We start from the raw sequence: 25,968 nt of genomic DNA on the forward strand, positions 1-25,968 counted from the left end.
ATCATTCAATGTATACAGCTCACAGTTTATTCAGGACTCAAAAATAGGCCAGCGGGGAAGCCCCGATGTAAGCTGTGGTTAACTAGGGAAATAGCCCATCAGTTTGATCCTCCGGCCTCTGCTGGTATTGGTAACAGGTTGCTGACAGCTCTAGATGCGATGTCATCATGGAGTCAGGGGGGCGGAGTGTTGGCTACCGCGCTGATTTACAAACGCCTCTAAAAATAGTGTGTCTCTGTGTGTTTCGGTTAATTTTGTCTCTTTCCATTCCTCAGTCTGTCGACTCATGGAAAACGGAGATAGGAAGTGGGGAGTGATGCGGCACTTTCTTCCTTTGCTCGACTCCACCCTTTCTTGTCTGTCTTTTGATTTGCGCAATACAGGAAACAAAGTCTTTACTCGGTAAGATGTCTTTGTTACTTGAAAGAGCACTTTTTTGAGGCGTACATGCAGTATGCACTGGTGACAATGCAACTGGAGAGATTTAATATAATATTAATGTAACAATTTTAAAAGTGTAAGTTAAATTAAATAAAAGAGCTTTTTAGTCACTTTTACTTGGCAAAAAATAGAGAGAAAATTAATAGAGTGGGCTAATGGGAGGCCGCCATCAATTTGTGAAGCAAGACATGTTCCTGGATCAATATATTTTGTTGATCCTTGAACAATATTCCTGTATGAAAACATCCTTACCCATTCCCTACAGCAGAACCTAATTTCAACAAATGCAACATGTTCCTGCATCAACATCTTTGTTGACTTTGCAACAACATTTCAATCAACCAGTCAGATTTGAGTGACAAGTTTACAGTTTCTGTCAAGTTGGTTGATCATTTCCCTCTGATTTTAGGGATAACATATGGGTAGGGTTAGGTATATTATTAAACTTAGGTTATGATTACATTTTTGTACAGGAATATTGTTCCAGGATCAACAAAATATGTTATGTATACGCACCTAACTCTGCAAAATCAGGAGGTGCATCACTACCCCTAAATCTGACATTAACCATAACTTATCCCTAATATCAGCAGGAAATGATAGGTGAATAACACGGATGTAGAAACCTGGTTGTAAGCCTAAACTTGACAAAATGTAAATTTGTCCCTCAAATCTGACTGGTTCATTATAATGTTGTTCTAGGATCAACAAAGATGTCGATCCAGGAACATGTTGACCACCGAGCTGACCACCAGGCCACGGCTCTTACACTGGACAGACTTTTTAACACTAAGTGGCTGAATAGTGTGCGATAATGTAAATGATATAGTTCCGGTCACGAGTTCTGACTGGATTTCAGGAGTGCTAAAATAAACAATATAATATCATCTGATGATACAAATCTATTATTCTGCAGTTATCAGTGCTCAGCACAATTGAGATCAGATTTTAAGTTTTAGTTCAGGGACTATATCACAATATTCTTTGCATTTTTTTTCTTCATGAAATATTATAACAACTGTTTTGAATTTTAATACATTTCAAAATGTAATTTATTCCCATGGATTTTCAGCATCATTACCCCAGTCTTCAGTGTCACATGATCTTTGAGAAAGCATTCTAATATGCTTCTGATATTCTGATATGATTTGCTTCTCAAGAAATATTATTGTTATGTAGGGCTGGGCGATATATCGAATGCTTTTGTCACGCGCATTTCTTCAGATTTAGCGGTAATCAGGGAACCGGCTTTACTGACGAAATGCGTGTGACAAAAGCATTCGATATATCGCCCAGCCCTATTGTTATGAATGTTAAAAACTAATTGTGCTGCCTAAAATTTTTGTAGAACACATGATTATATTCAGGACTCTTTGATGAATATATAAAAAATTATTTATTTGAAATAGAAATATATTAGAAATCCAGTCATAACAATGGAAATGTCATTGTCACCTTTGATAAATTAAAAAATAATGTGTGTGTGTGTGTGAGTAAGAGAGAGAGTGAGAGAGTGAGTGTGAGAGTGTGTGTGTGTGTGTGAGTAAGAGAGAGAGTGAGTGTGAGAGAGTGTGTGTGGTCTTGGTAAATCCTACAAAATATCCCCACAAAGATGGTAATACCAGAAATCTTTGATCTTGTGGGGACATTTTTGGTTCCCATGAGGAAACAGCATATGAATCATAATAAATTGTTTTATGAAAATGTAAAAATGCAGAAAGTTTTCTTTGATGGGTAGGTTTAGGGTAAGGGAATAGAATATACAGTTTGTACTGTATATAAATCATTCTGTCTATGGAAAGTCTCCATAAAACATGAAAACCCAGTGTGTGTGTGTGTGTGTGTGTGTGTGTGTTTATACTGTAAAGGGGGCTGAAATAAAGAGTGATTTCTGGTATATTTGGTGTGGGCATTACCCTGTCTGAAGCCTGTAATACTGACATGCTTGCAGGAGGTGTCTGTCTGTGTGCGTTTGTGAGAAAATATTCAGGAGTTCTTGCTAATGTATACAGAGCTAATGCTAATGTATACAGAGATTTGTTAAAAATGAATTCACTCCAGCATTGCCGACTCTCATTCTCAGTTTTCATCAGTCTCAATACAAGAAGGGCTGACAAATGAAAGGGGATATGAATTTTGTGGCATTTTATTAATGAGCCCAATTATAATATTAGTCAAGGCTTAGAACCTAAACCTTAGTTTTAAACGGACAATTTCAAACCTTTAATACATTTAAATAGGCATTTGTGACTGTGGAGAAACCATTTTTGAATGGCTGTCAAAGAGGAAAGATGCTTTACGCTGCAGTTACAGCATCTACCAGCAGGGGCTAATGCTACTTTCCAACATCTTGCTTTATTTTCAGAATCAAGAGAAACCCATGCGGAACACAAGCAGAGGTCCAGTGTGCCGATGCAGGTGCTACTGGACTGTACAGTGAAGCCGGTCAAGGAGTTTTTGATTAATGACTGAATCAGTTAGTGGGAGGAAGACTCATGTGGGTCCATTACTACACTGCAGTGCTGCTAATGGCTTCAATTACAGCCCAGGAACCAGTGCTGAGCTCACACATTTCTGCTGAAGTGGACTATACGAGTGGACGGCAGTGGACGGTTCTCTCAGGAGTCTCGGTGAAAGTATGTGTCATCATTCAGAACTGAACGATGTCTTGGAGGAAAATGGTAATTAATTAGCCAAGACCTTTTACAGTCACATTCCTTATTTTTTCTAGTAAAGAAATGCACTTTTTTTTTTTTTTTTTTTTTTAAGAATCGACTGTATACTTCAAAACTCGATGGTCCACTAGGTAGCGTGCACACATCAAACACATCCATCTGCATATAACTGCTGGAAGTTCAAAAGAACAGCATTTTACAGTCTTTACTGTCAAGTTTGAGCAATTTAAAGGTACAATATGTAAGATTTTTAGATTCAAATATCCACTAGAACAATGTTATAATTTTTTTTGACTTTAGTACTTACATTATCCCAAATGTTTCCAAGAATGTTTAAATCCAGAGAAAAAAAATGAAAAACAGAAAAAGTCGGCACAGCAAAGCTCCAAAAAAATCAGACGAAGAGCCTGTGTGCTCGAAACGTAACACGTGTGAGTCTTATATAAAAAAATAAAATCACTTATTTTTGGAGATTTAGTGTGCTGACTTTTTTCTGTTTTTCATTAAAAGTGCAATATGTAAGAATTTTGCAGTAAAATATCCAAAAAGCACTAGGCCAGTGTTACATATTTTGTTCACTTGAGTACTTACAATATCCCAAATGTTTCCAACTATTTGTAAATCATGAGAAAATTGCAATTTTAACCAAGGCTCCGGGACGTGTGAGGAGTCGCCTGTCAATGGCGTCATACCCGCGTTACCCTCGGTTTCCGGTTTTATTTTGTAGAAACCATGGAAACACCAAAGACGCTTTAATATTTATATGTTTTAATAGACAAGGGAACAACTGTTCTGACATATTTATAGACAGAAAACTAATTATTGTTATATAGCTCAACACATTTAGTTATATTGTTTAAATCTAATTGTCTCGACTTTTTTTGCGAGTACCATGCTTTACCATGCCTCAGAGAAAAACACTATTTTGTGAAGTAGCTAACATAGCATAATCAGATGCAGCTTTATTTTTAGTAACAGTAATACAGCATTTTCTCCATCATACGATACATTTTAAAATTAATTGTATGTCATTTATCAACACAAGCCATCCAGCATTTAATATGATATTGTAAAATCGATCTATCTTACTGCAGTGTGTAACAGTGTCTCACATCACCCGCCGAGCGAACGCACAGAGTAACGTTATAACATCATATTCAACACTCTCAAATGTATCTAATATGATAAACAGAGCTGCGTTACCTCATACTCATGACCGGAAAAGCGGAAGCAACGCCGGTGACTGTGTCATAATAAAAGCCCCGCTGCTCGCAGCGTGTGTTGATCAATCGCTCCAGCTCCTCGTTCAGCTCCACAACACTCGCTCCTGCTCTGCTTCATACTACAGTAACGTTAATAATCGCATCCATGAAAATGATTTCTTCCCGAGTCCTATCCCAATTGTTTTCCACCAGCTGTGAGGTGAAGACAACATGTCCCAAGATTCCACGCTCAAACTTGGCGTCATCAAGCTACGCCTTTGTTGTGAATAGGCCTCTAGCGGACAGAAAATATTACATATTGCACCTTTAATTTTGTTGGTCGAGCACCCATCTTTGAGCATATTTTTGCCGGTGATGTGTGTGCTTTTGTCTTGATTTTGCTGAATCCAGATTTTAACCAGGACACGGACTGTGCGTCGCCTATCGACATCATACCTGCGTTACCCTCGATTTTGTAGAAACCATGGAAACACCAAAGATGCCGCCAAGTGAACGCACAGAGTAGCATTATAACAAATTTCAACACAAAAATGTATCTAATATGATAAACAGCGCTGCTTTACCCCACATACTCATAACCAGAAGAAGCAGAAGGGGCGACTGCAGAATAATAAAAGCTCCACTACTCTTGAGGCGTGTGTCGCGCTCGTCTCTCATTAGCAATCGTTCCAGTGGCCTCGTTCAGCTCTAACAGCACTCGCCTGCTCTGCTTAATACTACAGCAACGTTAATAATCTCATCCATGAACATTCATTCTGGCCGAGTCTCTTTTCCACCGGCTGTAGACGTGAAGACAACACCTCCCATGATTCTGTGAAACTGAGGTGTCATCGAGCTACGCCTTTGTTTTGAATAAGTGACCTCTAGCTGCAAAAAACATTACGACATACTGTGCCTTTAATGCATCCTTATTGAATAAAATCATATTGACCCCAAACCTCTTAACAGTAGTGCACATATTAGGAGTTCTGCAGTGATGTAACACATTACTTTTAATAGTAACATTTTCTCCCACGCTGCATGATTTTGTCACCTGAAATGAACTTATGAGTAAGACACAAAGTTACTTCAACACAGATGATGAAGTATGCATGTCTTTTCACTTTTCACTTCTACAAGTCATAATGATTTCCCATTCCACAGCTATGTTATCACTCTGCCAGTCCTCCTTTCTCACCAAGTATGAGTCAGTGTGAGTAGGCCATGATCTCTGAACTAGCAGTGTAGAGCAGAGAAGTGCTGACTCTGAGATGCTGGACTGATTACAGGCTGACTTCATTCTTTTGAAGTACTCACACTTCAAACACGAGCACTGTTCCAGCTCTTGACTTTCACTCTCATTGTCTTAGCCTACGACGGTTCAGCTGGAGCTGTGATTTATATATAACCTCACTGATGGAGTGCAAAGATACATCGTTCATGTAGCATAAAACACATGGACACTTTCCTGTATTGAACTTATGTAATCCACATTAGGGGCTGGACGTCATATTGGCTATTTAGGATATCCATCATAACATCTATTTTGCAGTGATCTTAAAGCTCTTTGCTTTATTTGTCGAGTTTCCTAAAGACAAAACAGGCTGTTCTGCACCCCTTTCTTGCCTTGTGATTAGCAGAACTTCAAGTGCTGCCCCTATTATGCTTTTTCAAATATTACCTTTCATGCAGTGTGCTTTCTACCTAGTTTGTGAATGTAAAAGGTCGGCAAAGTTTTAAAGGTCAAAGTGCTGGACAAATAAAGTTATTGGGTGCTTCTCAATATCCCTCCTCGTCTCCTCGCTCCTCCGTCCTCCATCCTATGACCCGGAAAACGATGGAGGTCAGCCATCTTGAAGAACATCTCAATTCTCTAACTGCACCGCGAGGAGATGAGGATCGGGGAGTGAGGAGGCTTCCCAAGGAGTTATGAGCGAGGATACACAGGTGCATCCTTTGCGGAAGTCTTTGCAATCGAGAAACGTGACGCATGCATAAATTCTCCTCCCCCTTTATATCTATCACAATAATTTAAATTTAAATAAACTTTATACCTCATATATTTCAACGGGGCATCTTGCTTTATTAATATTTATTATATATTTATTTAAATAACCAAACTTTATCAACATGTGGGTATCCCTCGTGCGCAGCCGATGACGCTTTGAAGTGAAGTTGAAGCTTTCCTGTAGCTCAGTGGTTAGAGCATGGCACTAACAATGCCAAGGTCATGGGTTCGATCCCAGGGATTGCACATACTCAGATACAAATGTATAGTATAATGCAATGTAAGTCGCTTTGGATAAAAGCGTCTGCCAAATGCATAAATGTAAATGTAAATGTAAATGTAAGTGACGCTAAAGGGAGCGAGGATATATCATTACACTTGATTTAATTCCTACACCCTCGCATCTTTTCCTTGCTTCCTTCCCTCGCATCCTGAAGGGGTGGAGCTAAGACGCAAGGAAAGGAAGCAAGGAATGGAAACGAGGATGCACAAATAAGAATTGAGAAGCACCCATTGTCTCCTAAATGAAAGAATCAATTCTGAACTGAAACGAGTTGTCAGAAATTCCAGTCTCACTTCCTGTTTAAACCGACGTAGGTTTGTAACATTTGCATAATGCCAGTCTATGGCTGCCCACGAACAACGTCTACTTTCCCCCGCCCTCAAACACTGCAGTTGTAGCTGAGACTGGAAGGGTTTGGTTCATGTTGTCGACATGTTGAGAAGATGCTGTTTTCTGCTACGAAAGCAAATACACTTTAATGCAGTTCAAAAGTTGAGGACTCACACTGGAACTGCCAAAAACTGGTAAAATTGATATCATCGTGACTTCGTATCATTGTGTATCAAGTGCTGAAGAAGCCTCCAAAGCTGAAATTCAGATATGGTAATGGGTGTTTGGTTTATGACACGCGCTGTAAGTGGTCGACCAATCAACAGACTGGACCATCTGACCAATTAGAGCAGAGTATGATTGCGGAAAGAAGAAGTTTAGAGAGACTGAATCTTCAAACTAATGATTTGCAATGTGTATTATGAGTGTTTTTTGACCTTGGATGCATGTAAATATATTGTAGGTGACCTCAAACAAAAAACAAAAACAAACAAACAAACAAACAAAAAACAATAAAACAGACATATTTTGATTTGATTTAAACATCATTAACAAAAATGACAACAGATTTAAGAAATTAGATTGATTATTGTAAACTGTGAATTAGTTAAAGGTGCCATTGAACGTGTTTTCAAAAGATGTAATATAAGTCTAAGGTGTCCCCTGAATGTGTCTGTGAAGTTTCAGCTCAAAATACCCCATAGTTTTTTTTTTTTTTTTTTTTATTCATTTTTTTAACTGCCTATTTTGGGGCATCATTAAATATGCGGCGATTCAGGCTGCGGCCCCTTTAAATTCTCGTGCTCGTTCACACAGCTAATATAACCCTCAAAATGGATCTTTACAAAGTGTTTGTCATGCAGCATGTCTAATCACGTAAGTATAGTATTTATTTGGATGTTTACATTTGATTCTGAATGAGTTTAAGGCTGTGCTCCGTGGCTAAAGCTAACATTACACACTGTTGGAGAGATTTATAAAGAATGAAGTTGTGTTTATGAATTATACAGACTGCAAGTGTTTAATAATGAAAATAACAACGGCTCTCTTGTCTCCGTGAATACAGTAAGAAACGATGGTAACTTTAACCACATTTAACAGTACATTAGCAACATGCTAACGAAACATTTAGAAAGACAATTTACAAATATCACTAAAAATATCATGATATCATGGATCATGTCAGTTATTATCGCTCCATCTGCCATTTTTCGCTGTTGTCTTTGCTTGCTTACCTAGTCTGATGATTCAGCTGTGCACAGATCCAGATGTTAATACTGGCTGCCCTTGTGTAATGCCTTGAACATGGGCTGGCATATGCAAATATTGGGGTCGTACATATTAATGATCCCGACTGTTACGTAACAGTCGGTGTTATGTTGAGATTCGTCTACTCTTCAGAGGTCTTTTAAACAAATGAGATTTACATAAGAAGGAGAAAACAATGGTATTTGAGACTCACTGTATGTCATTTCCATGTACTGAACTCTTGTTGTTTAACTATGCCGAGGTAAATTAAATTTTTGATGCTACGGCACCTTTAAAAAGTAATGCTGTCAAATCAATTAATCATAACACACACACACACACACACACACACACACACAGGTTTGTTTTTGTGAATTGTGGGGACATTCCATAGGCGTAATGGTTTTTATACTGTACAAACCCTATTTTCTATCCCCCTACACTACCTCTACCCCTAAACCTACCCTTCACAGGAAACTGTTCACATTTTTACTTTCTCAAAAAAAATCATTCTGTATGATTTATAAGCCTTTTGAAAAATGGGGACATAGGGTAATGTCCTCATAAGTCACCCTCTCCTTGTAATACCTGTCATAACCATGCCATTATAAAAATTAGTGTAATATGTCACAAAAACATGCACATACACACACACTATTTACAAACTTTTATGTTAGATGAGATTAATTGATTTGACAGCACTATTAAAAACAGACTCAGGGATTCATTAGCATCAAGTGTTATATATATATATATATATATATATATATATATATATATATATATATTACATTATATATTGTTTTCTGAACTTGGAGTGGTCTCTTAATTTTTTCCATAGCTATTTATATATTTATATATATATATATATATATATATATATATATATATATATATATATATATATATATATATATATATATATATATATATATTATATATATATATATATATATATTATATATATATGTATGTATGTGTGTGTGTGTGTGTGTGTGTGCATATAATTATGTAGTAAATAGTGGTTTATACTGTTTATTACAACTTTTTAAATTTATCAGTTCAAATGCATTGGACAAATCTATTGGATAATCACAGTAAATTAAGTTTAGTTTACTAAAACCCCAAAAAACCTACGTATTTGCATCAAAAACAGTGTACTTATTGTGTTGATGCCATATTGCAAAACACATGCTGTTATTGAGGTGGGATATGGGTAAGGTTAGGACAGGTTTGGTGGTTGGGCTAAGGTGTAAGTCAAGTGTCAATAGTGTAATATTAATGTCATTAAAGAAATTAAATATAGATGAAACTGCATGCTTGCATTTTTTATTATACATACAACTTAAAAACATGTATGTACACAATATTTTATAAAATGATGAGTTACATGTTATTACATATTACATAATATACATAATATAAAGTGGGTGCAACATTATTTATGGCTTTTAAGCTGTATTGGACAGGGTGTGGTTTTGGGATATTGAGGTCCTTTGGTGTGACATCCTAAACTCCATCAAAAACTGGCTTGAAATATGCAATATGTCCTATTTTTGTATCATTGAGTTTTATAGTTTTTATTGATATTTTGATTTTTTTAAATATATATTTTCCATTTTCGTTTTAGTCAAAATATATGTCTGTGATTTTTAATCATTTTTATTTCTACTTTTAGTTTTAGTTATTTAGTATATCAAGTATACTTTTTTATATAATTTATTTGATCTGAAGTAAAGAACATGTTTTTTTTGTGGTTTTACATTTAGTGTTTGTTAACAATGATAATAATAATAATAATAATAATAATAATAATTATTATTATTAATAATAATAAACCTGTTTCAAGCAGCATTTTCATATCTAATTGTTTTATAGTTTTAATAACGTCATTTTAATTAAGAGAATAATAAATTGTCTCGAACATTTTGTCACACCACAATTAGGCTAAAATATGATAGGAAAGACGAACAGATTGAGGGAGATATAGGGTGCTTTATTCCCATTTTATTTATTTATTTATTTATTTGCTTGTTTGTTTTCATTTTGTTGTTGTTGCAAAGTGTTTTTTTTATATTTGCTATAAATAGCAATAAACAAAGTAAATAAAAAACAGGGAAAACTTAACTTAAAATCTTGATGTTGATAAAGAAATAAATCTTATTTCAGCAAATCTTCTTCATGTACAGTTAGTAAACTTGTTCTAAACAAATACTATTCCATGAGTAGCATCACATACTTTAACAAAAAGTTCCTAAGATCATAATCTTTAATTCACAACTCATGTGTCACAGGTAAAGCATCTGAATGAAAGAAAGGCTCCCACACATTCAACGATGAGAGAGACGGTAAAAATATCCCTCTTTCTGAGACAACTCCACCGGCAGTGTGTGTGTGTGTGTGGGCAGCGTGAGTGTGGGTGGGAGGGTGTTTAGGGAGAGTACAAAGTAGTGGGTTGAACGCCCTGTGTTTGAGTCTGAAGGCCAGCGTGTAAACGTGTGTGTGAACAGACGCCGCCGTGCCAGCTGGCAGCAAGAGGACGCCAGGCCCTCCGTGCCCATTTGCCACCTCCGCTTGGCTTGACCCGTGGCCTGTGAAACCCCTGGCACCGAGACGGCCATTGAGAAGAATACGGGACGCAGAGGAGGCGTGGGGATTCCCCACCAACACGCATCTCTCATGCCCACTGCCGCCCGCATGCCACCCAATGCCAATTGTGTAACAACCAGCTGTCACTGTCCTTTCCGTGACCCACATTTCTCTTTCTACCCACACACTCGAACACAAGCCCGGCCCTGAATTCTGTACGGCAGGCGTGTAGCGCACCTCTCCCTGTACGCTTGAAGATCAAAGCTGAGGCTGAAATTGAGTTGAGCTCAGCATCAGGGGAAATGGAGTATCACCATTAGAGCGCTGTGTGTCGAGAGAAGAGTCGGGGAAGTGGAAAATGATCATTAGATGTCTCCACACCCACAGTCAAATGCTCCAAACCCTCCAATTAGATCAATTAGGCAATCAATGTCAGCAGAACATGAGAGATGGGTACCGGTTACAGGCCACACGCAAATGAAAGCACGTTTGTTGTCGAGACCACCACATGGGTGTAGAAATGCTCTAATGTGTATTAATATGGTGTTTTTTCACTTTTACTGGTCAAGTGACATTTACTTATACAGCACTTTATACAATACAGATTGTTCCGAAGCAGCTTCACATTCATAAAATAACAGTGTTAACAATATAGCTGCAAGCAGCAATTAAGGGTCCAAGCACAACAGAAGCAAACAAGGAAGCTAGCAGCAGACCAACAATGTCATAATGGACTAAGATAGCAAATGTCAATTTTGAAGTCAATCAGGGGTGCGTTTCCCAAAAGCATTGTTAGCCAACTAAGATCACAATTTCCATTGTTACTAACATAGTTCAACGATTTGGTGTCTCCTGAAACCATAGTTCAAACGAACATTTGCAAACTGCAACACAAACTTCGAGCTGTGGATAGAAGCATAGTTTCTTGTTTTTCTGACATGTCGACTTAATAAATCGTTATCTTGAGCAAAATAAGCAAGCTGAAATTTAGTACAATGCATGTCTTTTATTCGAACACATACAAATGTCATTTACATATTTTAGTTTGTCAAGAGATTTTAAGCACATCTGAAGAGTGTGCATGTGCGCACGTGCTCTAGTACGTAAGAACAAGCATATGATTAAATGGAAATAAAGCAAATTTGAATTAGTCCTCAGATGCCATGTCCGCAATTTATAGTAGAAAATCTAGCATTAATTCATCTCAAATGGATTAATTTAAGGAAGTTATAACACCATCACCTGCATGACATCATTCACCAATGTGGCTTAATGGCACGTTTACGTCTGCTTCTCTCGATTGATTTTAAATAATCGTCACGATATTGGCCCGCTCTATGAAAATGAACATAATTTGGAAATATTGGAAGTAATATTAGGAATTTCGCTGTTTTATCTTTTGAAGTTCCTAAAGGTTTTACCAGTTTTCATAATGTTGATCAGTTAGAAATGAATTTTTCTTTGCTTTACGAATTTGCCGGGCAATTTGAATCTGGTTTTTCTTATTGCAAACGAATTGTGTTGCTTTAAAATCTAATGTGAACACATATTACAAAGCGCTCACCAAAACCATGTTTTGTATTGATTTACCATCTAACGAAGTTATCATAGTTGGTTAAATTTAAGTCTTTGTGCCACCTACAGGCCTTTTGGGTGAAGTGTAGGTTGGTAAAGAACTTGCAAAATAGCCATAGTTTCATTACTCTTTTGATAGAATAAACATGATTAATAATCGTGATTATAATTTTGAGGAAACTGTGGCACTGGCTGTCGTGTTGATGATGTCTTCACAATGGATGATCTAGTCGACTCGATCTCTGCTGATACAGGGCTGCGTTGTGGTCGTGTCAAGGCACCGGTCCTCGGTCTCATCTGGAAATGGCCCCGAATCCGGTTGACTACGGTAAACCTCGAGATAAACAGAGAGAATAATATTGGCGTAGATGCCATTCTTTTTCTGATGTAACAAGTACATCTGGTGTTATAGGAAGTGTTCCCGGTTCCGGCTGAGCTAATTTATGCAGCCTAATAATCATTTAACGGATTTGAAAATATAAATATATAATGTGTTATGTGGATGCGTTTTTAGTCTAGATTTAAACTGACAGAGTGTGTCTGCATCCCGAACAATGCTAGGAAGGTTGTTCCACAGTTTAGGTGCCAAATAGGAGAAGGATCTACCACCTGCGGTTGATTTCGATATTCTAAGTATTATCAGCTGGCCTGTTAGTGCAAATTTCTTTTTTTTTCTTCAATTCTAGCGCTGCTAAGTGGTGCAGTCCCACTGCTTTTTGTGTGTCCTCAAAGGGTCCCAATACATAAGCGTGTCAAATTTGGTGAACATATCTCATTTTGTTAGGAGTTATAGACATCTATATGTATGAAAATTACCCACACCTGAATTTGATTGCATTTTTTGCCACTTAATATCAAAATTTTGATATTTGGCTATCAGCATTTAATCAACGACCTATGTTTCTGGTTTTCCTATGGTGGTTTTGTGTCGATTGGATTAACGGTTTAAGATATTTGTGAATGTTGTTTAAATGCTAAATCACAACATTGATCTCTCGCGCTTATACTTCAATGAGTGCGAGATGTCACTTCCGTTGTCAGAGTGCGTTCAGATTTCACTAGCTGGATGTGTGGGGCAGTTGGACATAGTGGTGTTTTAGAGGTAAAAAATTATAAAAATACTGTTCTGCTTCTCGTACAAACTGATCATTTCGTGTCTCAGGACATCAATGTGTTATCACGAGCCGCAGGGTTTAATTTGGATTTGTCTGTGCATGTTTTTTTTTTTTACTCTTATAGATGGAGTTCCCATTGACATGCATTATACGACTGACAGACCACAACGGTTGGAGTTAAAAATCATCATTTGTGTTCTACTGAAGAAACAAAGTCACCTACATATTGGATGCCCTGGGGGTAAGCAGATAAACATCAAATTTTCCTTTTTGGGTGAACTATCCCTTTAAATATTTTTTTTTTTCAACACTAGGTGGCGCAGGTCAGAAACTTCTCAGGCTCCTTCAGGGCGTCCTGCCGATGACCCATACCAAGTTTTGTAATGATACACTAATGCGTTCATAAAATACAGCATTTTACTACAACATTCAAAATGGTCAATGCAAAAAATGGCCAATATGGCAAAAGTAGCAATATTTCATATCTACGGACCAGTAGGTGGCGCTGCGCTGAAACACAGCATGTAACCTCAGGTCATGCTTGTGATGACATGGACCAAGTTTGTTCTAAATATGATAAAGCACTGAGGAGATAGAGCCTTACGTCTATTTTCGCCAGCACTATGTAAAATTTATTCACGTTTTTCGAAAATGGTTTGAGAAATTGACTTGAATTCCACAGTTTTTTGTCAGCATTTCAGCACTTCAGCTTCCCATCCAATTTTCTGTCCAATCAAATGTTCTCTAGAAACTGAAGCGTCCCGTCCACTACATTATAAATAGATGCTGAAGCTGTGGCTGAAATCAGTCACTTGTTCACACATTTACAATTTTCTACAAGGTGAATGACACATGGTGCACTATATAGGGGATAAGGAATGATTCTGACAATGTAAATACACATTCCATTGAGGCGAATGAAGTCTGGTTTCATGTTAGTGTCACGTGAACAACCGCAGTGCGCACACAGTCTGCTCCGGTCCAGACACACGACAGCACAGAGCGGATGATATGCGCGAGTTGGCACAGAACACAAATCGTATCAGACCCAAATGAATTCTGCACAGAATGCTGTATTTTAAAGTGATATGGAGGAGATTAGGAGGAGAAACGGTTAGAGATTAGGAGGAAACTGAGGTTTTACCGAGCTCAACGGCTCTGGCCGAGCTATGATATAAACAAAACGCTATTGGCTATTTTTAAAAGGGGAGGAGATGCTTGATATATCCCGCCCTGTCTTCCTGTTTCAGTGGAAATGACATTAACAGACTGAATAATGCTGCGTGTTACAAGCAACTTCAGTGGGCCTTTAATACAAATTAAACAAGAGCTGACAAAGAACAACTGAAGAACCGGGCTATAACTATAATGCCTAACTACAGAAACAAACAACGGCATAATCAGTAACTAACCGAGGAAAACAAAACTAAACAGAGTGGGGAAACAGGAACTAAAGTAACAGAACAGAATGTCAAAATAAGGAGAGGAACAACATTGTTGGAATCACTTTCAGAAGGTTTTTTTTCAGCTGATGAAACATTGACAATCTATCAGAATCCATCCTGCTTTAAAGAGCTCAAGCATTTAAAAGCGGCAGACGACAAAACTGCAACGTTCACTTAGAATAAACAGAACTAGGCTTATATTGTCTGCTATTGTGGAAGCTAATATAGTTATCGTTCTTGGAGTGAACGGGCCTTAACATTATTTTCAACTAGCAGGCAATAATCATAAGAAAAATATCTCACTCACTCACTTTTTTGACTTGAGCCAGTAAAGAACAGCCTAGCAACCACCCACAAGATTAGAACAGGCAAAAACAACTCATGTTTTCTGCAAACATCTAGTTAAACATTTATTTTGCCATCACACACGTCATTCTAATGAGTGAAACAAAAGGATCAATTATATTATCTCTTGTAGATTGCAGATGAAAACAAAGACCGATGAGCAGGAAAACTGAGTATTATGGTTAGTATGCAGTATGCATGGAGAGGGATTGCAATATTGTCTAATTCCACTTTTTAGGGCTGATATATAGAGACTGTTGCAACAATTTGATCAGAATACAATACACATACAGGAAATGACTCCATGATAGCATGATTTTGGCCTGATCAGAGCCAATGAAAAATACTAATGAGAAAATGATTAGGAAATCATATTAGGCATCAAGATAACAATATATGTTTTGGTAAATCAGATGGGATTTCAGACAGGATTAGGACATGAGCTGGACAAAAATCATTCATTATTTGTAAATTAGATTCAAATAGTGTGATGTGTCAATTGACTCAGATTTTATAAAAACAATATTGTAAAGAAGCCACTGCTTTAAATCAATGTAAATCAAGACTCTTCTGTCATATTAGGGTGAGTTCCAGTCTGCCTCATGTCCTGATCCCGTTAAAGATACTATCAAAGGCAGAGTTTGGTTGGGGGGATGGTTGGAGTTTCTGGGCATGCCAGATACCATTACCAGAGTCAATGATTTTGTCTGACCTATATATATATATATATATATATATATATATATATATATATATATATATATATATATATATATATATATATATATATATATATATATATATATATATATATATATATATATATATATATATTTATTATATACACACACATATATGTGTGTGTGTGTGTAAAAATAACAGAATTCATATTTTCTCTTTTTATTAAAAACTTATAAATGTTCCATTTTTAGTCTGATTAAATTTATATGCAACAAGAGTTTTGACAACAGTTTTACAACAGAAATGTTGAAATGTTCAGTGACCGACAGTAATAGACTATCTAGTGATGCAAAATACTCAACTTTTCATGAAATTTGAAAATATGCAATTATGATTAATGTAATTCATAAATGAATGTGACGAGACAAGATTTTTTTTTTTTTTCTGACATATTAGATATACTAATAAGAGTGAATGTGTGCACATTTTAAAAAATATATATTATTTGCAAATAGTTTCAATTAATTACTTCATAAATAAAATTACACCTAGGACCCCTGTGGTGAAAATCAAGTTTTTTATGCCATTTGAAATCGCCTGTGTTTCTGACGTCATAAACTACCTTGTAACCAATCGGTTTATTTTTCTGTTATGAAAAATCAGGTAGATTTAGCAATATAGCATGTATATTACGATGTTACGATGAACTATATGTCTTTCACCACTGACATTCTGAGTTGTTCAAAGCCTTTTTAAGGATGCTGAATTTTAGAAGGCAGACAGAAATGGCGAATGAAAACATGGTTTGCTGTTTGATAACGTAGTCAAGCAAAAGGCTTATCATATTATGTGTCCAAAGTTGTAAAAAGCAATACCATTGTGCAGCGTTTACCTCAGTAAGTTGACCGAGTGGATCACTGAGCTCATGTGAGTGAGTGGAGATAATTAGCATATTCATAGATTCGCATATACTAAATGAAGCAAGGGTGTAGAGTTACATTCAATCTATTTTAAGGCATGAAGATTTTTTTTTTTTTTTTCCACAGGAAAAAAACGTTTAAATGTAATTGAGTTTTAAGGGATAAAATTATTGATTACAGGGGGACTTTAATTATTCTTATTTCTTAAGTGATAAACCCATTACATGAAGAAACTGAGACAGAATAAATCCAGAAGAACACTACCAGAAAAACTGTGCAAGTGTACCTAAGACAAAAGCCGGTGATCACACCAAATATTGATTTGATTAAGTTAATATAAGTTAATTAAAGGGGTGGTTCACTGGTATTTTTCTAGGCTTGATTAAAAAAAAAAAAAAAAAAAGGCCGTATTTTTCATATATTTTAGTTTTATTCTACACTGCTGTTTCCCTTCTCCTTAAAACGCTCTGTTAAGTTCCTTGTTCTATGAAGCCCCTCCCTTAGAAATACGCAATGGGCTCAGATTGGTTAGCGGGCCCAGTATATTGTGATTCGCTGTCCGGAACACGGTGTCACGATTCACGTTGTCCGGAAATGCCACGCCCCTTACCATTACGGGCAATAGTTGCATGCTTTTGGTGGAAATGTAAATAATGGCATCAATGTTGTCATATCAATTTGAGCCTGAATAAGACCCAGGTAGCAGTAATGATAAAGAGGGTCAAGCAGAACCTCTGCAAGCACGGTTTTTAAAGGACGTTTATGAATGGTAAGTGTGGCGACCAGCGCGGTCGAGAGCCGTGAGGGAATGGCACGAGGCCAGAGAGTTAATGAACCAATCTGGGAGGCGCACCGGCCTTGAGTCTCTCATGGAGGAGCTCCGGGAGCATAAAAGGAGGAGCGACGACAGTGAAGGACGAGAGAGGACCAGACCTGGATATTATTTTATGTTTGTGTGGCCGGCAGACGTCTGTGAGGGTCTGCCGGCATTACTTTCGTTTTGCATTTGTTTATTTATATATTAAAGTTTTGTTAAACGTTCGCCGGTTCTCGCCTCCTTCTTCCCGTATATACGAACTGCGTTACAGTAAGCATTTCCGTTTGTATTCGTGTCAAAGTGTTTAGACATGCTGTCACTTGTAAATGTTACTGCTGTTAATGTTAGCTTTCAATATACTGTTTTATCCTGATTAAAGATTTACTGTAGCCAAATACATGACTGAGTTGTAGCATTTTTGTAAAGGTATTGTTTAATTTATAGTATGAACGAGCATGTGGGTAAACAACATAAATGGCGTAATGAAACAATGCTGTACACTGATAACAGAAACGCCAGAAGTTTGTTGGCGTTTGTAGGCGTTTGTTGAAGTATGAAATAGAATTTAGCTAACTGGCTAGCGAAGCCAAAACGCATTGGTCTTTGTTTACATCCCATAAACTATATAACTTTATAAACAATAAAACTTACTTACAGGTTGGGGCCCATAAACAGCAGCTTCTGCTTTTAAAGTGGGAACTGCTCCATCTCCAGCATTGAACTTGTGTAGATTCTGGATTGCCTGGGAAATCAAGCCTCACCACTGTACCAGCGGATGAGTCTGGTCGGTCACTGAATCAATTCGATTTCTAGGGCGGAGCAAATCCGAGCAAACAGGAAGCGGAGTAAACCAATCAGAGAATGGCGGATATGACGTTAGCAAAGCGACGAGAGAGTCAACAGTGAAAAGTAAATTAATGTGTTTTTGGTCATTTAAAACTGAATTCACGGCTGAATAGAACAAACTCTCGGGTCTCCCGTGTGCAATCTTTGTTGATATTGAAGGGACTTTCGCCGCACTAGAGTGACGCTGTTTGCGTCACTGAAATAATCTAATCTGATTGCACAGTACGGTTTGGAGTTGACTCGAGTCGCAACGGAGGGTGGACTGAAGAGACTGATATATCTTGTAGAAGATATATCAGCCTGGCCTTGCCAGGCAAGATTCTGGAAGCTGTCTTCCGTAAAATGTGCAGCACAGACAGCTAAATTAGCGTTATGATTGTCAGGAACAGAATTAAACATAAATTTTAAACATGGTTCCCGAAGTCCAGCATCCCTAAGAAGCACAAACACAGAAGACTTGTATGCACGCACCATGACCTCGCTCACTTTGCTGCGTGTTCCCGTGGGCACGGTTTATATTAATTGCAGGGTTTATGATGTCACCAACCCGGGAAGAAGCTTTCTGTAGTCCAAACCGGTCGTAAATGTAGGCATTAAACTGCCATAACTTTAAAAGACAATGTCACCATTTGCATTGAACTTTCAGCGCTGTAACTTTGCAGATACTGTTTATGCTCAAGCAGCAACATTACACACTAACTAAAGTCAAAAAAGTGAAATCGCAATGAACCACCCCTTTAATAAATAAAATCTATTCATGACATTATTTTTGAAAGTATTTTTTCACAAGTTCCTAAACTTTTCACAGTACTATAGCTTTGCAGAATGGTTTCTTCAAGTGTCGTGGAGATGTTGCCGCAGTTCTTCTGGATTTAGTCTGTCAGTCAGTCAGTTTTTCCTGCCTTTTTTTCCAGACAGACTCGATGATGGTGAGATTAGATCATACTGGCTTGTTGTCAGACTCCTTGTGCATACGAAAACATCAAAAGGAATGTTTGAAAATGATATGTCCTTCTGACACACTACAGCAAAAGATAAATAACTGATTAAATACTAAGGTGCCTAAGACTTTTGCTCAGTACTGTATATTTCTTATGATTGGTCGAATGTCACATTGTGCAGCAGTTTCACGAGCAGTGACACTTGAAACTTGGTACTGTACATCTGGTTACATGATGTCAGTGATCCACAGGTAGACAAAACACTGATTACCTTGAGAATATGTCTGCATTGACTGAGAGTATAGTATATTATACACATCAATAAATAGTTCTGCCCTACAGCGGTGGAAGAGCAGGTGTATGATGCTGGACGCACATTGATACACAGTCCCCAAAGCAGACACACTAAATGCATTTACATTTCCGCTATTAAATTGGCTCACTTAAGTCTGATAAGCTTTGGAAACCGTCTTGTCTTGGCTCTCAAAGATCAAACACTTCCTATAATTCATAAGGCCATCTGTACAGGAAGCCACATAGGCAGCTGAAACCAGCAGAACCTTTCAGTAGGTACAGAGACCAATGGAAAAGCATAATTAGTAATAAAGAAAACTAGTTCAAGTAGTGAGTGGTACAAGTGCTGAATGTGACGAATGGTGTAATTTGACAAATGTGACTTAATGCAATTTGCTGTTTTTGTACCAAGATGTTTGCTGCCATCAGGACAGCCATGGCCATCATGTGCCATATAACAAGAGAAGAATAATTGGATCATGTCGGTCATGGGAGCAGTTCAGAGTCTCTGTAATTGCGAGAATTGCATTTTTTATTGTGAAAAGCAGTATAATAATAATAGTATGTCATGTGCAGAAATGTAACAAGTAAGAATCTACTAGTGTGTGTATTTAGTCTTCAGTGTTATTGGCACTTTTCAATTCACCTCTTTTTATGAGATCAATCATTCGGATATAAATGTTAAATTACAGAGCAATTACATAAAATATAAATTAGAGGGAAATGTCAATGTCTTGCTCTGTGGTATTTGTCATTTCATGTCGAGATGTTAATTACAAGTTATGCTGAACAGCAAGAGCGATATTTTCAGGAAAATCAAAAATAGGTGGTCGCACAGTATGCAAGTGTTTGCGTGTATGCTTTAGACGTGTATTTCAAGTTATGTGTATTGAAAGGATAGTTCACCTTAAAATCTCAACCCATATGAACTTTTTTCAGTCCCACTTTATATTAATTACTATGTAATTACATTTAAATTAATCATTTGATACAATGCACTTATTGCGTAAATACATGTTTAAAAAAAAATAAAATACCAGCATGTAATTTCAGCTGTAATTAACTTCTGTAATGACATTTATATTTATACACGGTTGACCCTTCCTTTACCCCTTAACCCATACTTAAACCTCCTTATACCACCAAACCTGTCCCTAACCTTACCAGTATCCCACTTCAATAGCAGCACAAATGTGGTGCAATACAACAACACAATAAATACATTGTAACAATTTGTTTTTGTATGCAAGTACATAGTTGTTAAAGACACCTAAAGTGTGACCTTTTTTTCTTCTGTGGAACACAAAAGCAGAAATTTATCACAATGTTCACGCTGCTACTTTCCATGAAATTAAATCATAAGGTGACCCAGGGCTGTCAAGCTCCAAAAACACCATGAAAATCAACCATAAACTTTATGTATTATATCAAGAAAGGTTTGGAATGACTTGAGGGTGAGTAAATGATCCCATACTTGTCATTTTGGGTGAACTATCACTTTAAAATCCATACACACAGTGTGTTGTGGCTAAACCCATTACTGCGTCTGTGTGATTACCCAGTGAGCTCTTCTCCTGCGGGCTGAGGGACATGGTCTGGCCTTCAGGCTGCTCAAATACAAGAAACTGGTAGCGGTGGAGCCCAGTGCCTTGAGGTGGTGTGGGGCGGGTGTATGCTAGTGATGAAAAACAAGCACAAATCTGTTTTAGAGCTCCTGCTAGAATCTATTTTCAAATGGTTTATGCTACAGCTCGGAACAGAAAACTACTTTCAGAGCTGTGCTTGTCCATGCAAAACTCATCGGTAGCATGCTAGGGTGTTGTGGGTGGATACTACGGCACATCCAGTCCGAGCCCAGTTGTACACCTGGTATTAAGAAGCGTTTTGGTCGATCGGAGTAGACGAGGAAGACACATACTCGTTTACACCTGGTGTTTTAATCCGTCTCTTTTGTCCACTTTCAACCTCTTCTGTCCTGATTTCTTCGAGGGAAGTGTCTATGGGTGGGTAAATGTATGGACTTTCTCAGATCTTTCGATCTAATGGACGAAATTAGTTCACGCAATTTACATATGAATGCGACCAGAGATGACGGAGAAACACGTTTATGCTCTGACAGCCGAAAGATTAACGCGGTGAGTTTGTATATTAGAAATCAGGAATGGTGAGAGAACATTGTGCTTGGTACATTTTTCATTTTCAAACCAAACTTGGGTCTTCAGCCGACAGTTTAAATCCCGTCTGGCTAGCACACTTTCCATAATGTTTACGCATTAGGTCAGTAGATGGAGAGTAGATGGTCTTTAGTGGCTGTTTGAACACATTCAACCACATGAGCGTCTACACCAGGGATGGACAACTCCGGTCCTGGAGGGCCAGTGTCCAGCAGAGTTTAGCTCCAACCCTAATCAAACACACCTGAACCAGCTAATCAAGGTCTTTAGGATTAGTAGAAAGTTATAGGCAAGTGAGTTTTTATCAGGGATGGAGATAAACTCTGCAGGACACTGGCCCTCCAGGACCGGAGTTGTCCATCCCTGGTCTACACTATGAAAGCAATCCGGTCGAATGTGTTTTCGACTACCTCTGGAAGTGGTCGAAAGTGGACAAGCTCAAAATATTTTAGACCCAGTTTACACCTGTATTTAGCATCGTTCACTAATGATCCATTCGACCAAAATGCATCTTAATACCAGTTGTGAACAGGGCCTGAGATGGACTCAATGCACATTTTTTGATATAGCATACTTTAATTTAATTGGCTAGTTTTACACAACTTCCGGGATTAAGAGCGAAGAGGATTTTTAATGAATCCACCCAGACAACAAAGTATCAGTTTGAACCAAAAAGCACTTTTTAATAGGAAATAACCTGTGAATTGTCCAAAGTTAGTGACGTCACATCTAAAGATATATCAAGTTTTTCTCATGATTATTCCGCTTTGTTTTCAGACTTAAACTACCATTCAAAAGTTTGGGTTGTTAAGATTTGTGAACAAAGGCTGCTCACCAAGGCTGCATTTTTTTTTTTTTTAATCAAAAATATAATAAAAACTGCAATATTATTACAATTTTCTGTTTTAATCTATTTTAAAATGTAATTTATTCTTGTGATGGCTGGATTTTCAGAAGCCATTACACCAGTCTTGAGCTCTGTTTCCATTCAACTTATGTGCAAAATTGGAATATCACATTAAACATTTGTGAATAAAGCAGCATTTCCATCCCATGTGTTCAAGTGAACAAAATCATTGCTTCCTGGGAAATTGGTACAAAATATCTGTAATAAAAATGGAAGTTGCTGCAATCAGGGAAACCACCGTGGTTCTTTTTTCCTCAATCATAAATGACTTGCGTCACAGAGCAGCAGACAAAATGCAATAATCGCTGATATGTTATCTTGCATTCGGATGCTGGTGTTTGGGTACGCAATCATTATACCAAACATTTGAGATGCTGTGCAATGTGATTGGTTAATTGGTTAGTCCAGTTATCCAATCATATCCTCTGCTGTCACGTGAGTTTAGGTTGGAGGAATTTATTTGGTTAATGTGTTTCCATCGTAGTTTCAGACTCATCTGAGTCTGAATATGCTGATTATGCTGTTCAAGAAACATTTATTATTGTTATTATCAATGTTAAAAACCATTGTGCCATTTCATATATTTGTGTGAAAACCATGATCCTTTTTTTTTTTTTTTGTATCTATTATTATGAATATAAATTTCAAAAGAACAGCAATTGAAAATGAAATATTTTATAACTTTGTAAAAGTATTTGAAATAACCATTTTGGATGGACAGACATTTTACATTATTTTCCCAGTGTTTCTGCACCACCTTTAGGAGGAAACAGTAGCCACTGTTTTAATTATAATTTACTGTTTAATTTTTGTCAGTCTATCATTGTTGAATAATTGATTTCTGCTAAACCCACCCTAAATAGTGTGTGTAAAAACAAAACAAACTCTGGTTGGTCGCTTCACATGTCAGTCAGAGGATCTCTTCCTTTCTGAGTGGGCGGTTCTTGGCCAGAACAAGCTGCAATGTGAACTTGACATTTTGCCATTTATTCAAAGGTCTGGCTACACAAGACTAAAAGATCCCAAGTTTAATATTTAGGATTAGAGGTTAGTTTAACTCCAAATGTGCTATTGTAATAGTGATACATGCATATTCAGGCAAAAGAAACAATTTTTAGAAGTCACTCACCGGATAGTTCAAAGCCTCTGACATCTCCCGTCTTGAGCGCCGCCCCCTGCAGAAAGACACACAAGAGAAAGAGGGTACTTAAAGTACAAAGGCACTGTTGTACATGCGCCATTGTCTCGTGCTCTATGCTTCTGAATTAAAACAATGCGAGCCTGGGGACATGTTGCGATTTTCTCCTTCATTCATCACCCGAGGGCCACAAAACCACAGCTTAACTGCAGCTCAAAGCCTCCAGGACCCTAACCTAACCAGGCTTAGATGTGTCGATGTTGGCCCCGCACGGGATCTGCGATATTTAATATCCTGCGACAAAGCCAATTCCCAGGCAAATTAAGTGAGTGATTGGATTTCAGAACAGCAAATTCCCATATTATTAATTGTATATTAAGTTTCCGTTGCCTAGGAACAGAGATTCACACTGAGATTTCTATGAGTTGAGTTTTTTCCCTCCCCCAAAGGGCACTCCTATATTTGCCATGTCTAAACCCATATCCTTAAGCAGATTTAATGCTGCACAGTTTCACTGTAAATAGCCTGCCTAATGGATCTGATTCCTCTGTGCCGAAGCTGTAGATTACAGTAGTTTAGACTGCTTTGCTTAATAGAGTGGATAAAACACTTAAAAAGATAAAGAGGCATAGTGGGGAAAAAAAAGTTTGTGCTCAAAACCTATTTAGAATGGGAAGTCCCCGCTTATAAATGCCTTTCATGGTTTGTCAGATTGTCAGCACTCTGCTATTGTCAATCAAGCAGACCCTGCCATTGAAACTCACCACTCTCCATCGCCCCCTACAGGATATTAAGGTGTACTGTAGGGACAGTGATCACCTTTTACTTCAGGTGGTTAAGGATGCAATACATTTGGTGTAACACTAAACACATGGTCATTAATGTAGGCATTTTCAAGGCAAAAAAAAATTGAAGTGCCTCAAGAGTCAGTCTTTTTTTGAATGAAATGTACAGTAAAAAAATGTAAGCCAAAAGTTATACTTATTCAAAACTTAGCACATTAAGATTTAAAGTCACCATGAAAATCATCCCATTTTACTTCTGGAATTTAACATGCTTATTTACAAGAATTGTAGGTTTTAGCTATCTGGAATTGGTTTGGATGGTAAAAAGTGGTCTCTGTCTGATGGGTGACTTGAAGGGAGGGGTAAATTAAAACTAAAACAATTTAGTCTTTTCATAAGCAGAGCAAGTGTTATATTTTGATTAAAGATTCTTAACACTTCTTTTCCCATTGGAATAAAATGGACTGATGAATCATGCACAGTAAGACCAGACGTGTATTAAGAAAGTAAACACTGTCGATTTTGATATTATGTTGACTTTAAATATCTTTTACAAGAGAAACCTGGCCAAGAAAAGCATCATAAAAGTACTTAAATATATAAAATAACAGATGTAGTGGTCCATACATAAGCAGGATTATTATGGTTGTTATGTGTGTGTATATGAATTAATTCAACAAGAACATTGTGCCAAACATAAAAACACAAAGACGACAGAGCTACGCTCTAACTACATCTGAACATAAATATGAATTGTACATCACCCTACACATGTTGCAGTGAACTTCATGAAATGAGACATGGTGCGAAGACAGTCAAAGACAATTAGTTTCACGAAGCCGCTTTGCTTCATTTGCAACAATTACATTAAAAGTAAGAAACGGCTTTATTTAGACATTCCGAAGAGTTGCGCTGCCCGCGTGTTCTAGAGCTCTGTCGTCATAGCAACTGGTTGTCAACAGTGCTGGGAGGGTGAAACGCTCTTTTTGGTTTCCCACTTGGTCTGGTTGAGATATTCTCACTCGCCTCATTGCAGAAAATCAACGCTCCTTTGTGCTGATATATTTTGGGGAGAGTGATATTCACACTTTGCACAAGCAAAGAAATATAAAACATCAGTGAACTGATGGGCATATTGCACACAGATGGCAACATACTACATTACTAGCGCATATAGAGCCATTTTAGGATGCCGATCATCATTAAAAA

The 25,968-nt window shown here is 37.4% G+C and overlaps 1 protein-coding gene and 1 long non-coding RNA gene across 6 annotated transcripts in view; one reads left to right on the top strand and one right to left on the bottom strand.

Moving 5' to 3' along the window:
* Window positions 1-25,968, bottom strand: part of egr3 (early growth response 3) — a 173,950-nt gene that overhangs the window by 40,390 nt on the left and 107,592 nt on the right. For all 4 annotated transcript variants that reach the window (XM_067395444.1, XM_067395445.1, XM_067395446.1 and 1 more), the window contains 2 exons: window positions 23,966-24,011; window positions 21,314-21,430 (listed from right to left, as the gene is read on the bottom strand). In XM_067395444.1, coding sequence (XP_067251545.1) covers window positions 21,314-21,430; window positions 23,966-24,011 — 163 coding nt within the window. The remainder of the gene's footprint in view (window positions 1-21,313; window positions 21,431-23,965; window positions 24,012-25,968) is intronic.
* LOC137026652 (uncharacterized) lies at window positions 138-15,900 on the top strand. 2 transcript variants are annotated; one of them, XR_010895898.1, is made up of 4 exons: window positions 138-402; window positions 2,807-3,122; window positions 13,591-13,707; window positions 13,781-15,900. It is a non-coding gene; the product is annotated as an uncharacterized lncRNA (long non-coding RNA). The 2 variants fall into 2 exon arrangements; XR_010895897.1 differs by having other exon boundaries at window positions 13,591-15,900.

This window comes from Chanodichthys erythropterus, chromosome 9, assembly GCF_024489055.1.
Source record: "Chanodichthys erythropterus isolate Z2021 chromosome 9, ASM2448905v1, whole genome shotgun sequence".
Lineage (NCBI taxonomy): Eukaryota > Metazoa > Chordata > Actinopteri > Cypriniformes > Xenocyprididae > Chanodichthys > Chanodichthys erythropterus.